Source organism: Lithobates pipiens, unplaced genomic scaffold (assembly GCF_037356315.1).
Source record: "Lithobates pipiens isolate NorthernLeopardFrog02 unplaced genomic scaffold, aLitPip1_a1.2 Scaffold_19, whole genome shotgun sequence".
In the NCBI taxonomy this organism is placed as follows: Eukaryota; Metazoa; Chordata; class Amphibia; order Anura; family Ranidae; genus Lithobates; species Lithobates pipiens.
In genome coordinates this window covers 392751123-392764902 of record NW_027507764.1, presented here as the reverse complement: position 1 = coordinate 392764902, position 13780 = coordinate 392751123, and the positions used below count along the sequence as shown (strand labels likewise).

At 46.2% G+C, this 13780-nt stretch overlaps 1 protein-coding gene across 1 annotated transcript in view; it reads right to left on the bottom strand.

Moving 5' to 3' along the window:
* RTTN (rotatin) overlaps positions 1-13780 on the bottom strand; it is a 314933-nt gene that overhangs the window by 12553 nt on the left and 288600 nt on the right. Inside the window, exon 45 of the mRNA XM_077492379.1 lies at positions 10552-10678. Coding sequence (XP_077348505.1) covers positions 10552-10678 — 127 coding nt within the window. The remainder of the gene's footprint in view (positions 1-10551; positions 10679-13780) is intronic.

The following is a 13780-nucleotide window of genomic DNA, read 5'->3' as shown; positions in this document are numbered from 1 at the left end:
CGTTGCCTATGTAGATTTTTAAGTACTGAAGTTTGGCCCCATTCCACGATTGTGCGCAATTTTAAAGCGTGACATGTTAGGTATCCATTTACTCGTCGTAACATCTTTCACGTTATACAAAAAAATTGGGCTAACTTTACTGTTATTTTTTTTTATTAATGAAAAAAAAAAATTTCCCCCAAAAAAAAGGAGTTTGAAAAATTACTGCGCAAATACCATGTAAGATAAAAAGTTGCAATACCCGCCATTTTATTCTCTAGGGTGTCTGCTAAAAAAACAAACAAAAAAAAACAAACATATAATAATGTTTGGGGGTTCTGAGTAATTTTCTAGCAAAAAAAAGATTTTTACACAAAGGAGAGAAGTGCCAGAATAGGCCTGGTATGTGGTTAAATGGAAGTGCCTTCAGTGGTGACAGCGTGCTTGGAAGGTTGCACTAAATGAGCACATTATGACATTGCCTTGCAGGTTTAAAGGAAAAAAAAAAAAAAAAGTCAGTGGTTTACTACTGCTTTTATGTGCATCTGAACCCAACCACTTAAATATGTTGTTACAAATGTTCTGGTAAAGTCAAAATGTGTAACCCTTTTTTGTCTAGTTTTCAATTAAATCTTTCCAGTAAGGTGTACCCTTCCGGTAAAAGTGAAATAGTGACCACCACTCTTTTCTGTCAAACCCTCCACTGACTTCCACTAGCCCAACAAATACAATTCAAAATACTACATCACCAACATACTCTCAAAATATCACAAACACCATCGCTCCTCTTAAGACCTCCTGCTCTCTCTCTCGTCAGCTCCTCCCACATGAAAATCTAGGATTTCTCCAAAGCTTCCCCAATCCTCTGAAAAGCCCTAACCCCTGTCTGTTTAGCCATCTCTTACTCTGTACACCTTTAAGCAATCCCCAAAACGCATCTATTCAGTGAAGCCCATTGCCACTCTTCCTAAAACTGTTAGTTACTTTTAGTTAGTCCATCAGCTCATCCTTCACAGTTATATTACCTTTTACTAGCCCTTTCCTTGTAAGACTGTAAGCTTATATGAGAAGGCCCTTCTAACCCTCTTGTATTGAATGGTATTGTGACTGTACTGTCTGACATTTTTTTTTGGTTGCTGTAAAAACTGGTAAAGCTATATAAATCATGCCTAACAATAATAATCCATAGATGCTTACTTTCCTAGGGTGATAATACTTAGTTTGGCGGATCGCAAACTTCCTGTTATGAGGCTTGACATCAACAGCCCTGGCCATCTGATGAAGTCACATGTTTAGTGATAGGTGGATTCCCTGATGCAAGTCGCGTGTTTAGTGATGCAACGCGCCGGGCGGGGCAAATGTCAAGCCGCATAACAGGAAGTTTGCGATCCACCAGCTTGTGAGTGTCTGGAGACCAGGACCCTTAAAGAGGAGCTGCACCTAAAAAATAAATATTAAAAGCCAGCAGCTACTAATATTGCAGCTGCTGACTTTTAATAAAATCACACTTACCTGTCCCAGGTTCCAGCGATGTCGGCGGCAGATGACGAGCGATCGCTTGTCTCGCTGCTGCCACCGCCGCCATCCTCTGTCAGGGAATCGGGAAGTGAAGCATGATGGCTTCACTGCCCAGTTCCCTACTGCGCATTCGCGAGTCGCGATGCGCGTCTCTTATGGTCCCCCGCTGTGTCTCTAGGAACTGTGTGTTTCCCAGAACACAATGGGGGGGGGGGGCGTCTGCGGCGGTCTGGCCGGAAGTGTGTGCAGTTACCTGGATTATCCAGGTAACTGCACCCCCTTCCCCCCTGAAAGGTGCCGATTGTGGCACCGGAGGGGGGAGGGATCAGAATAGCGGAACTTCCCCTTCAGGGTGAAGAACCGCTTTAAGTGGAAAAAGTCTTGTTGTCAGCAGTGCATCAGATATGCACTTTTAAATGGGAGTTTTCATTTTACTTTTTAATAAATACTATTGGAAATCGTTCTACTCTATGATACTCTGAGTTTTGGTAGAAGTATGATATGATGGAGGATGGTGATGGATTGAATTCCTGAGATAATTGAATCTGAACTTACACCTACCTGGTTTAAAGGGAAAAGCTCCCTCTAGGCTTACCTGCCCTATGCCTATCTATTATAATGCATGTGCTTCTACTATGGAGGCTCTCAAAATTTAGAGTTAGGACTGCAGATACTACTGGGGTGCCATGAAATTATGCTGCAGGTTACGTATGTATTTGCAAATGTATGCAAACTAAACCCCTGTTTTTCACGCATACTGTTAGACAGGACAATTCGGTTGGTTACAGGCTGGCTGGTAAGTTGAGTTGGAAATTTTATTTGGTTTTGTTCGACATGTGTCGCCCCTCCATGTGCTCCTTGCTGCAAAGGCCAGTTATAGGTGGGGGCAGTGGCCATTTGTTTGTACTGTTGGAATAGTGGTGAGGGAACACACTGGACTAGTGATGGCCGAACGGTTCGCCCGGCGGTCGTTTCGCGGCGAATTTCCGACATTCGCGGTCCGCACGTTCGAACGCCTTTTTCCGTCGTTCGCCGCGGCGGACTTACGTGTTTAATGTATACAAGAACTTTAACCTTTGGTGACACGTTTATCATGTGATACAGGACAGCCAATTGAGACATGACAGCACATGGACACTTGTACATTCCCCCTAACCTATAAATACACCCGATCCGGTGGCCATTTTACATTCTTTCTTCTGTTACGATAGGGACAGGTTCCTGTGTGGAGTAGGGAGAGATAAACCACTAGCTATTTGGTACACAAAAGTTCTTTTCAGGACTGGTATAGGTGTTAGGTGTTGATAGGTTTGCTGTGCTGCTGATTCTTGCAGCAGCCTGAGTGTCTTTTGTTAGTTTAGAGAAAGGGAAAGGACGGTGTATGCTACAGGGACAGCCAGATTAGTCTTTCATCATCATCATCATCATCATCATCATTAGCTGTTACTATCAAGGTCCACAAAAGAGCTGTTCCAGTAACCACTAATCGTTCTCTTTTTTTGCCAATTTGTATAGGGACAGGAAGGAAGCAGTGTTGTCAGGCAGTGAGGGTAATTTTAAAGACTTGCTGTTATTATTAGTTCCACAAAGGTTCTTTTCAGGACTGGTATCAGTGGTACAGTAATAGGCTTGTACATGTATAATATTCTTTCTTCCAAATATAGAAAGGATATTATACTTGACTGCTGCCCTTCTGCTGCAGTCTGCTAAACATTCACAACTCACTTGTTCCACAAAAGTTCTTATAAGGACTGGTAACTTGGTATAGGGTGCTACGGTACATAGGCTTGAGTGCGGTACAGTCTGCTGTTCTGTAAGGACCGCTATCGGTCCACAATAGATAGGGTTGACGTGCACCACTGCTGACCGCTCACCTATACTGCAGCAGTCCTTCAGCGGTATAGGGACTGACGTACAGTCTGCTAATCACTAACACACAACCTGCTTGTTCCACAAAAGTTCTTATAAGGACTGGTAACTTGGTATAGGGTGCTACGGTACATAGGCTTGAGTGCGGTACAGTCTGCTGTTCTGTAAGGACCGCTATCGGTCCACAATAGATAGGGTTGACGTGCACCACTGCTGACCGCTGCCCTATACTGCAGCAGTCCTTCAGCGGTATAGGGACTGACGTACAGTCTGCTAAACACTAATACACAACCTGCTTGGTCCACAAAAGTTCTTATAAGGACTGGTAACTTGGTATAGGGTGCTACGGTACATAGGCTTGAGTGCGGTACAGTCTGCTGTTCTGTAAGGACCGCTATCGGTCCACAATAGATAGGGTTGACGTGCACCACTGCTGACCGCTCACCTATACTGCAGCAGTCCTTCAGCGGTATAGGGACTGACGTACAGTCTGCTAATCACTAACACACAACCTGCTTGTTCCACAAAAGTTCTTATAAGGACTGGTAACTTGGTATAGGGTGCTACGGTACATAGGCTTGAGTGCGGTACAGTCTGCTGTTCTGTAAGGACCGCTATCGGTCCACAATAGATAGGGTTGACGTGCACCACTGCTGACCGCTGCCCTATACTGCAGCAGTCCTTCAGCGGTATAGGGACTGACGTACAGTCTGCTAAACACTAATACACAACCTGCTTGGTCCACAAAAGTTCTTATAAGGACTGGTAACTTGGTATAGGGTGCTACGGTACATAGGCTTGAGTGCGGTACAGTCTGCTGTTCTGTAAGGACCGCTATAGGTCCACAATAGATAGGGTTGACGTGCACCACTGCTGACCGCTCACCTATACTGCAGCAGTCCTTCAGCGGTATAGGGACTGACGTACAGTCTGCTAATCACTAACACACAACCTGCTTGTTCCACAAAAGTTCTTATAAGGACTGGTAACTTGGTATAGGGTGCTACGGTACATAGGCTTGAGTGCGGTACAGTCTGCTGTTCTGTAAGGACCGCTATCGGTCCACAATAGATAGGGTTGACGTGCACCACTGCTGACCGCTGCCCTATACTGCAGCAGTCCTTCATCGGTATAGGGACTAAGAGTTTTGTCACAGGGTCATTTAAAAAATGACAGGCAGAGGAAGAGGCAGGCCCTTCCGCAGGGGTGGTAGGGGTAGGGCAGGAGCAACAGGCTTGAGCCAAAGTGGGAAGTTGCAGAAGGTGCGTTCAATTACTTTAAAGGATGCACCAGACTTGGTTGAGTGGCTCGCTCAGCCTTACTCTTCTGCACCCTCCTCATCCTCTCGATCTGCACCCTCTTCTTCACTCTCTGCTATGTGCACCCCCAAAGACACTACCACCAACAACACGACCACCACCACCACCACCACATACCTTCCGCTTGAGTCACTGGAATTATTTTCCGATCCATATCAAGAGGACATTTCTGATGCGCAGCCACTCTTGGTATTGGATCAGGAAGAGGAGGTAGCAACAAGCGCTACTCAGCAGTCTGACGCCAGTACCCAGATCAGCCCAAGGAGGAGGTTGGTCCCCGGTGTTGCTGCCTACTCCGAGATCTCTACTTATAGCGGTGGGGAAGGTGACGTTGATGATGACGTGTCTAGTGATGTCACGTGGGTGCCCACAAGAGAGGAAGAGGAGGGGAGTTCAGAGGGAGATATGGACCAGCAGATAGGGAGGAGAAGCAGCAATGACTTACATTGCACAGCAGGGACAAAGCAGACTGCAAATGTATCAGGAGCGAGTCATCGACCATGTACGGTCACATCTGGCGCTCCCAGGACACCGGCACATGGCTCCGCAGTGTGGGCTTTTTTTAACGTGTCCGCTGCTGACAATAGCGTTGCCATCTGCAATCTTTGCAGTCAACGCGTTAGTCGCGGTAAGCCCAATACTCACCTAGGGACGACCGCCTTAAGAAGGCACATGAGCAGCCATCACCGAGCCCAGTGGGAGCAACGGAACACACAAAGCCACACTGCAGGCTCTCACCGTCCAGCCTCGTCTTCTACTTCTCCTTCTCCTCTCTCCTCACAATTGTCCTCCACTCCACCTTCCATCACGCCAAGCTCACATTTTTCTGCAAAAAGGCAGGCTTCCGTGGGCCTAATGTTTGAGCGTAAAAAAATGATGACGCCGGATAACCCTCTTGCCCAACGGTTGGCGGCTGGCTTGTCAGAACTCATAGCCCGCCAACTACTGCCATATAAACTGGTGGACTCGGAGGCCTTTCGCAAATTTGTGGCCATTGGAACACCACAATGGAAGGTCCCAGGAAGGAAGTATTTCTCAGAGAAGGGCATCCCAGAGCTATATGGCCATGTTCAGCGGCAAGTGAATGTATCTCTGGCACACAGTGTCGGTGCCAAGATACATCTGACCACAGACACGTGGTCTAGCAAACACGGGCAGGGAAGGTATATCAGTTTTACTGCCCACTGGGTGAACCTTCTGACGGCCGTCAAGCATGTAACCCGTGGCACCCGTGTAGATTTGGTTTTACCGCCACGGATTGCATGCAGGCCTGACTCTTCTTCTCCTCCTCCTACTCCATCCTCCTCCCTCTCCTCCTCAGCTGCCTCCTCCTTTTCCGCTGCTAGCGTCTCTTCCACTGCACCGCCCAAGCTCCCCAGAACCTATTCCACATGCCAGGTGAGACGTTGCCATGCCGTGCTGCGTCTGTTGTGCCTGGAAGCAAAGAGCCACACTGGCCCGGCACTCCTTTCAGCTTTGCGTTCACAGGCAGATGAGTGGCTAACACCGCTCAATTTGACAGTTGGTAAAGTGGTGTGTGACAACGGTGCCAATCTGCTTAGCGCATTGAAACAGGGCAAAATCACGCACGTGCCGTGCATGGCACACGTCTTAAACTTGGTCGTGCAGCGATTCCTTGTCAAATACCCTGGGGTCCAGGACATCTTGCGGCAGGCAAGGAAAATCTCGGCCCATTTCAGAAGATCTTACACGGCCATGGCTCGCCTTGCTGACATTCAGCGGCGACACCATCTGCCGGTCAGACGTCTTATTTGCGATTGCCCGACGCGATGGAACTCAACCTTCTATATGCTTGATAGGCTGCTCCAGCAGAAACGTGCAGTTAACGTCTACCTGTATGAACTCTGCGAAAGAAACGGTTCTGGGGAGCTGGGTTTTTTTTCACCGCGCCAGTGGCTGCTCATGCGCGACACATGCAGACTTCTGCGGCCATTTGAGGAGATCACCAAACTGGTCAGTCGCAGCCATGGCGCCATCAGTGACATGGTACCTTATGCCTTCTTTCTGGAGCGTGCATTGCGTCGTGTCATTGATCAGGCTGTGGAGGAGCAGGAGCGGGAAGATGAGGAAGTCGCAATGCTGGATGAATTCCCAGGGGGGGCTACTCTATCTGAGACAAGTCAACAACAGGAGTCTGATGAGGAGTCAGAGGAGGATGGTGCCGGGGCGGATGAGCAGGAGCAAGAAGAGCATGCTTTAAACCTTTCTGGGATCCCTGTTGTGCGAGGATGGGGAGAGGAGAATGAAGAGGACGACATTATCCTGGATGATGAGCAGGAGCCAGGCCACCACACCGCTTCCACTTTAGTGCAAATGGGGGCCTTCATGCTCCAGTGTTTTAATAGGGACCCCCGTATAAAAAGCATGAGGGTCAAGGACCAGTACTGGGTGGCAACGTACTTAGACCCCCGGTACAAACACAAAATGGCGGAAATGTTACCGCCGTCGCAGAGGGCTGTCAGAATGCAGCACTTCCAGGCCTTGCTTCGAGAAATGCTGCATTCTGCTTTTGCGTGCGCTGGCAGAGGAGCAATTCCCACTCCCAGAGAAGGATTTGCGGGTACCAATCCAACAGCGCCTGCAAGAAGAGGCCGGTTTGAAGATGTGTTGGTGACTTCGGATATGAGGTCATTCTTTCAGCCGACCCATCGACAGGTGTCATCCGGATCCAGCATCAGGGAACGCCTAGACCGTCAGGTGTCCGACTACATTGGGTTAACGGCCGATGTGGACGCTCTGAGGAGTGATGAACCCCTAGACTACTGGGTGGGCAGGCTTGACCTCTGGCCAGAGCTTGCCCAATTTGCAATCGAACTGTTGGCTTGCCCCTCATCCAGTGTCCTGTCCGAAAGGACGTTCAGCGCAGCAGGGGGGATTGTGACCGATAAGCGTACTCGCCTAGCTCACCACAGTGTTAACTACCTCACATTTCTAAAAATGAATGAGGCATGGATCTCGGAGGAATTCAACACATGTGATCAGTAGACCATGTATATGTCTATAAACAATTTTTGGAATCAAGCACACAGACCTTCTTAATTCATTTGGCTCACTTCCCTGACCCAAAAAAGCACACCGTACTATATGCCCCTACCCTCCTCTTTGAAGAGGTTGAGCGGTGTCATATTTCTACTGGGGCTGCTTATTATGAGGGGTTCCCACCATCCCTGTGCTGTGCTGACTTCCTCCTGGGTGTTCTTATTATGAGGGGCTCCCACCATCCCTGTGCTGTGCTGACTTCCTCCTGGGGGTTCTTATTATGAGGGGATCACACCATCCCTGTGCTGTGCTGACTTCCTCCTGGGGCTGCTTACGGTGCTGCTGTCAGCGCTGTATGTCACGGAGCTGCTGTCAGCGCTGTATGTCACGGAGCTGCTGTCAGCGCTGTATGTCACGGAGCTGCTGTCAGCGCTGTATGTCACGGAGCTGCTGTCAGCGCTGTATGTCACGGAGCTGCTGTCAGCGCTGTATGTCACGGAGCTGCTGTCAGCGCTGTATGTCACGGAGCTGCTGTCAGCGCTGTATGTCACGGAGCTGCTGTCAGCGCTGTATGTCACGGAGCTGCTGTCAGCGCTGTATGTCACGGAGCTGCTGTCAGCGCTGTATGTCACGGTGCTGCTGTCAGCGCTGTATGTCACGGAGCTGCTGTCAGCGCTGTATGTCACGGAGCTGCTGTCAGTGCTGTATGTCACGGAGCTGCTGTCAGCGCTGTATGTCACGGAGCTGCTGTCAGCGCTGTATGTCACGGAGCTGCTGTCAGCGCTGTATGTCACGGTGCTGCTGTCAGCGCTGTATGTCACGGAGCTGCTGTCAGCGCTGTATGTCACGGAGCTGCTGTCAGCGCTGTATGTCACGGAGCTGCTGTCAGCGCTGTATGTCACGGAGCTGCTGTCAGCGCTGTATGTCACGGAGCTGCTGTCAGCGCTGTATGTCACGGTGCTGATGTCAGTGCTCTGTATTACGGTGCTGCTGTCAGTGCTCTGTATCTCCTGCACCCTCTTGTTTGCCTACCCTGGTCCCTGACCTTCCCTCTCCTCCATTGCCTTCATTAGCTCCATAGTCCTGAATTGTCAGAACAATTTCCCAAATAAAAAAAAAATGCTTGTAGTTATCGATCCCAAATTCACCTCATACATGTATTATGCTATTGTCCAGGTGGTGGGACTACGTGCTACCCCCTAATAATTACCCCGTGGCCGCAAATTCGACCTAAAGGTTTGCGAAATTCGCCTCCCATTGAAGTCAATGGAGCCCGCGGCGAACGGTCGTTTTCGCGAACGTTTGTGTCCGTTCGCGTTTCGCGTTCGCGAAACGTCCCGTCGGAAGTTCGTCCATCACTACACTGGACACTTCTGCTGACATTGTGCTATATGCGGGGGTGTCCAGTATGCCCCTGTGCTCTTGAGGGATGGGCTCCCTCCAGGCTCATCTGCTTTCTGCCTATCCATTAAAATGCATGTGCTTCTACTATGGAGGCTCTCAAAGTTAGGATTGCAGAGAATACTGGGGTGTCTTGAAATGGCTCGGTTTTTAACATCTACTGTTAGATAGGACAATTTGGTTGGTTGTAGGCTGGTCAGTAAGTTGAGCTGGGAATTTTCTTTGATTTGTTTGAAAAGCGTCATTTGAACCAACATTAATTTGGGTCAAATACTGGAGGTGAGGGTACAATATACATTTGTTGGTGAAGGGAAGAGTACTACAGTTGGTGAAACAATTACACGTGAACTATATGGATCACACACTAATTGATCAATTTGCATTAAATAGGATATGAATAACATATTTGGCACATTTATACACCAGCACTGAGTCTATGAGCCACACAGACTACATAGGAGGACCATATAGCACTTACTGATTAATGACATTAGTTTATAAAGAAGCACATTATGCATGGCATTTAAGTGAATATTTTATTGATGGAATTTGTTATTTTGATGTTGATTTTGTCACGCATGTTCTATTTTGAGCACGTTTGATCACATATCATAAGACAGCGCTGCACTGAGATAACAATATATTCTGATGCATATGTGGGAACACAAGTAGTGCTAGCTGCAGTCTAAATGCATTTCAGTTACAAGATGGTATATAATTACGCTGACGTTTATAGAACCACATACTGATAGCAGGCTTTTAACAAGCTTCAAGTTGCGCTGAAGCATACAGAAGTCTTCTAGCAGTTTGTCAGTGATAAATAGAACTCCAATTAGGACCTGTATTTAACCCCCCTATATTGGAGTTAAATAATGCTTTGAAGGCTTTAACACATTTGCTCAAAGCTTTCTTAAAGCTTTGTAATTGCTTGCTGCACACACTGCACTTGTATAAGCGGAAGCCCATGTGAACCAGGCCTAAATACATCACATTTTCTTTTACTCTTATCTAGTTTCACATCAGAGCTATAAATTCTAATTCCTGTACATGGACTCAGCAGACAAACACATGGACACCATGAAAAGGTTGCATCAACCCCACTTGAGTTATTTCTGAAGAAGCATTTTCTACGCATGTATGCTAAGGTATGAAATGTCTCAGGGCTGTATTTGTTTGCTACGTTTCATCATAAATTTCCCTGGATTCAGACTGATTTGGTGGGTGTGGCTGTCAGGAGAAAGACAATGAAATTAGGACTATATGGGGGATTTGGACAAAATAAATCACCAGTGCAATGAAAAGCACTTACAGATATAGCGCAATAAATAAATGCTGCATCTAAACACCCAAGCAGAGAGTGAGATGGAGAGCTTATAACCTATCAGCTTTTCAGTTACAGTTATAAAATGAAATTTAGGTGTGATAGATATAGGAGCACAAAGAATTTGTTCATCTTTTTCTTTACCTGCGGGAAAGTTCGCTGTGTAGACACAAAGTAATTGCAAAGCACCGTGCATCAACGCGTCATCCATCAAAAGCCATGGCCATAGAGAATGCAGTACCGGAGCAAGCTGACACTCCAGAGCGGCTGCCTTCAAAGGAAACATTCAATAAAAACAAAATTTATGGTATATTCTACCCACTCAAGATTTGTAGACATAAAACAATACTAGCTTGCCTGAGGGGTTTTCTTTAATGAAGAGAACTACTATGAACTAGAGATTCACAGCAATCAGCTCCGCTATTCCAAAGAGAACTATGAAGAATTTATAGAGGAAAAATGGCAATCAAGTAGATATAACATAAAAATTCACGCTAAAAACCTGTCCACAAAATGTAATTAAAGGGGACTGGATAACTAGAAATTAGTTCACATACAGGCTCTCCTCACTTAACGACCAGGTTCCGTTCCAACAACTAAGTTGTTAAACAAATTGGCTGGTAAATGAGGAGCCAAGTAATCAATATTTTAAGCATTCCTAACTACTAAACACAAAACTCCAGCTCAATAATGTTGTTTTAATTTGCATGAGTGCAGAACACAAACAAAAATTCTGTACTGTACTATACACCGATGTACAATGCATCGTTCGGGTGGGGAGAGCTGGTCGTAAGTATGAGCGGTCGTTAACAGGTAAGTCATTACACGAGGAGTATCTGTACTATTGGTGCTACTGCCCAATAACTGCATTCCTACAACATTTGTCAAAGTATTTTACATAACATTTTCTGGTACAGTAATTTCAGACATTCAAATCCTTTTTAAGCGGAAAACGAAAATGTTATGGAAGTGATTTTCTAAAACAGATCTAGCTGTCTAATCTAAGTGTTCTGTGGTCAACTACAGAAGGCGCTACTGCAGGTTACTTTGATTATTTCTCAAAAGCTTGCTCCCTGCCCTCAGTACTTTGAAACTCTCAAAGCATGCAGCTAGTGAAGTCAGGACTTCTGCATACTTACCTCAGGTCACAAACTCAAAAAGACTTTTCATCAACATAATAGCCAGCTTCCAGGTGAGACATCTGTAAATTGGTGCTCTTGCTATTTGTCTTCAAGAGTCAATACTATAGAAAGACACTAACATTCCTACAGGGAATTTTGGAATTGCCACTTTTGACCATTTCGTATATCTCACATGGATTCTATGGGTGAGATCTCCATACTTCCTTAGTCTGCATATCTTTTGTGGCCATTTCAAGACCTTCCCACTCTTTGTTGAATGTTTCATTTTTATTTTTTATTTTTTATAATGGAGAATACAAAAGGGAAGTGCTGTAATATAAAGGTGGGTGAGAACACCACTCTGAGCTGGGCAGGAAAAAGGGCAGGCAAAGGGAGCTCCCTTTTGGGAGCTTTTAAGGCATTTTAAAACCAGATGCTGCCTTGGCCCATGATGCTTCACTTACAACTAAAATATCACTTTTGGATACCCAAACTGAGAAAATACCATGGCTAAGCAGAAAGGATTCCCCTGTCAATACTGTCAGTATTGTTTGTGAATCTAGCAAATGTATTTCCTGTAACCTGTGGCTACAGGAAAGAAATTCACTCAGTGTATTATTATTATTATTATAATACAGGTTTTATATAACGCCAACAGTTTATGCAGCACTTTAAAAAGGGAGACAATACAGTTACAATACAATAAAATACAAGAGGATTAAGAGGGCTCTGCTCAGAAGAGTTTACAATTTAATAGGGTGGGGCAGGTGCAACAAAAGGTTGTAACTGTGGTGAATGAGCTGATGGAAGTAGTAAAAGATTAGCTGGAGATGTGATGGGCTTTCCTGAAAAGATGAGTTTTCAGGGATCACCTGACAATAGCAAGAGTAGGGGATAGCCTGACAAATTGAGGTAGAGAGTTCCAGAGGATGGGAGGGGCACTTGAGAAATTATGGAGATGAGCATGGGAGGAGGAGACGAGAGAGCTTGAGAGTAGGTCTTTAGAAGAGCGGAGAGGATGATTTGGGTGATATTTGGAGACAAGATTGGGGAAGTAGCCTCGGGCAGAGTTGTGAATGGCTTTTATGTTGTGGTTAGTATTTTCTTATTTAATTTGCTGGGTAGTTGGGAGCCAGTGTAGGGATTGGAGGAGAGGGTTGTCAGACACTGAGCAGTTGGTAAGGTGGATAAGTCTGGCAGCAGCATTCATGATAGACTGAAGAGGGGATAGCCTATGGAGAGGCAGGCCAATGAGAAGGGAGTTGCAAAAGTCAAGGTGAGAGATAACAAGGGAGTGAATGAGGAGCTTGGTGGTTTCATTTGTTAAATAGGGGCAAATTTTAGAGATGTTAAAGAGGTGAATTCTACAAACGTTTGATGATTGAACTTGAGGCTGAAATGACAAACCAGAATTCAGGATTACACCTAGAACCCTGGCGTGAGGAGAGGGACTGATAGTTGCATTGTTGATTTTGATGTAAAAGTGAAGGGGCGCACAGGTGGAGGAGGGATATTAATAGCACAGTTTTAGAGAGATTTCGTTTAAGGAAGTGGTGCAACATTCATGCTAATATGCCAGTAAGTAAGTTAGTAATGCGAGAGGAGACTGAAGGAGTGAGGCGAGGAGTAGATAGATTTGGGTGTCATTGGCATATAAGTGGTATTAGAAGCTGTGGGCAATTATCAAGTGACCAAGGGAGGAGGTGTAGATAGAGAAGAGAAGGGGTCAAAGGTCAGAGCCTTGGGGGACCCCCACAGAAAGGGGCAATGGAGAGAAGGAGACAGAGTTGCAGGTAACACTAAAGGAGCGTTGTGATAGATAGGCAGAGAACCAGGATAGAGCAGAATCTCGGAGGCCAAGGGAATGTAGTTTATTGAGAAGGATCAGGTGGTCAACAGTATCAAAGGCCGCAGAGAGGTCAAGTAGTAGGAGTAGGGAGTACTGGCTGTTAGTTTTAGCAGTTAGTAAATAGTTCGTGAGTTTTAGTAAGGCGTTTTTCGTGGAGTGCTGCGAGCGAAAGCTAGACTGTAAGGTTATTTTCAATGACGGAGGAGCTAAGACGGTTGTAGACTAAGCATTTTAGAAGTTTACAGGTGAATGGGAGCAATGAGATGGGTCTTACCTTGTTCAGGTTGGAGCGGTCCAGTGAGGGCTTTTTAAGTATGGGAGTGATCTGCGCATGTTTTAGAGGGGAGGGGAAGGTGCCACTAGAGAGGGAAAGATTGAAGATGTGAGGGTGCATAGGATAGAA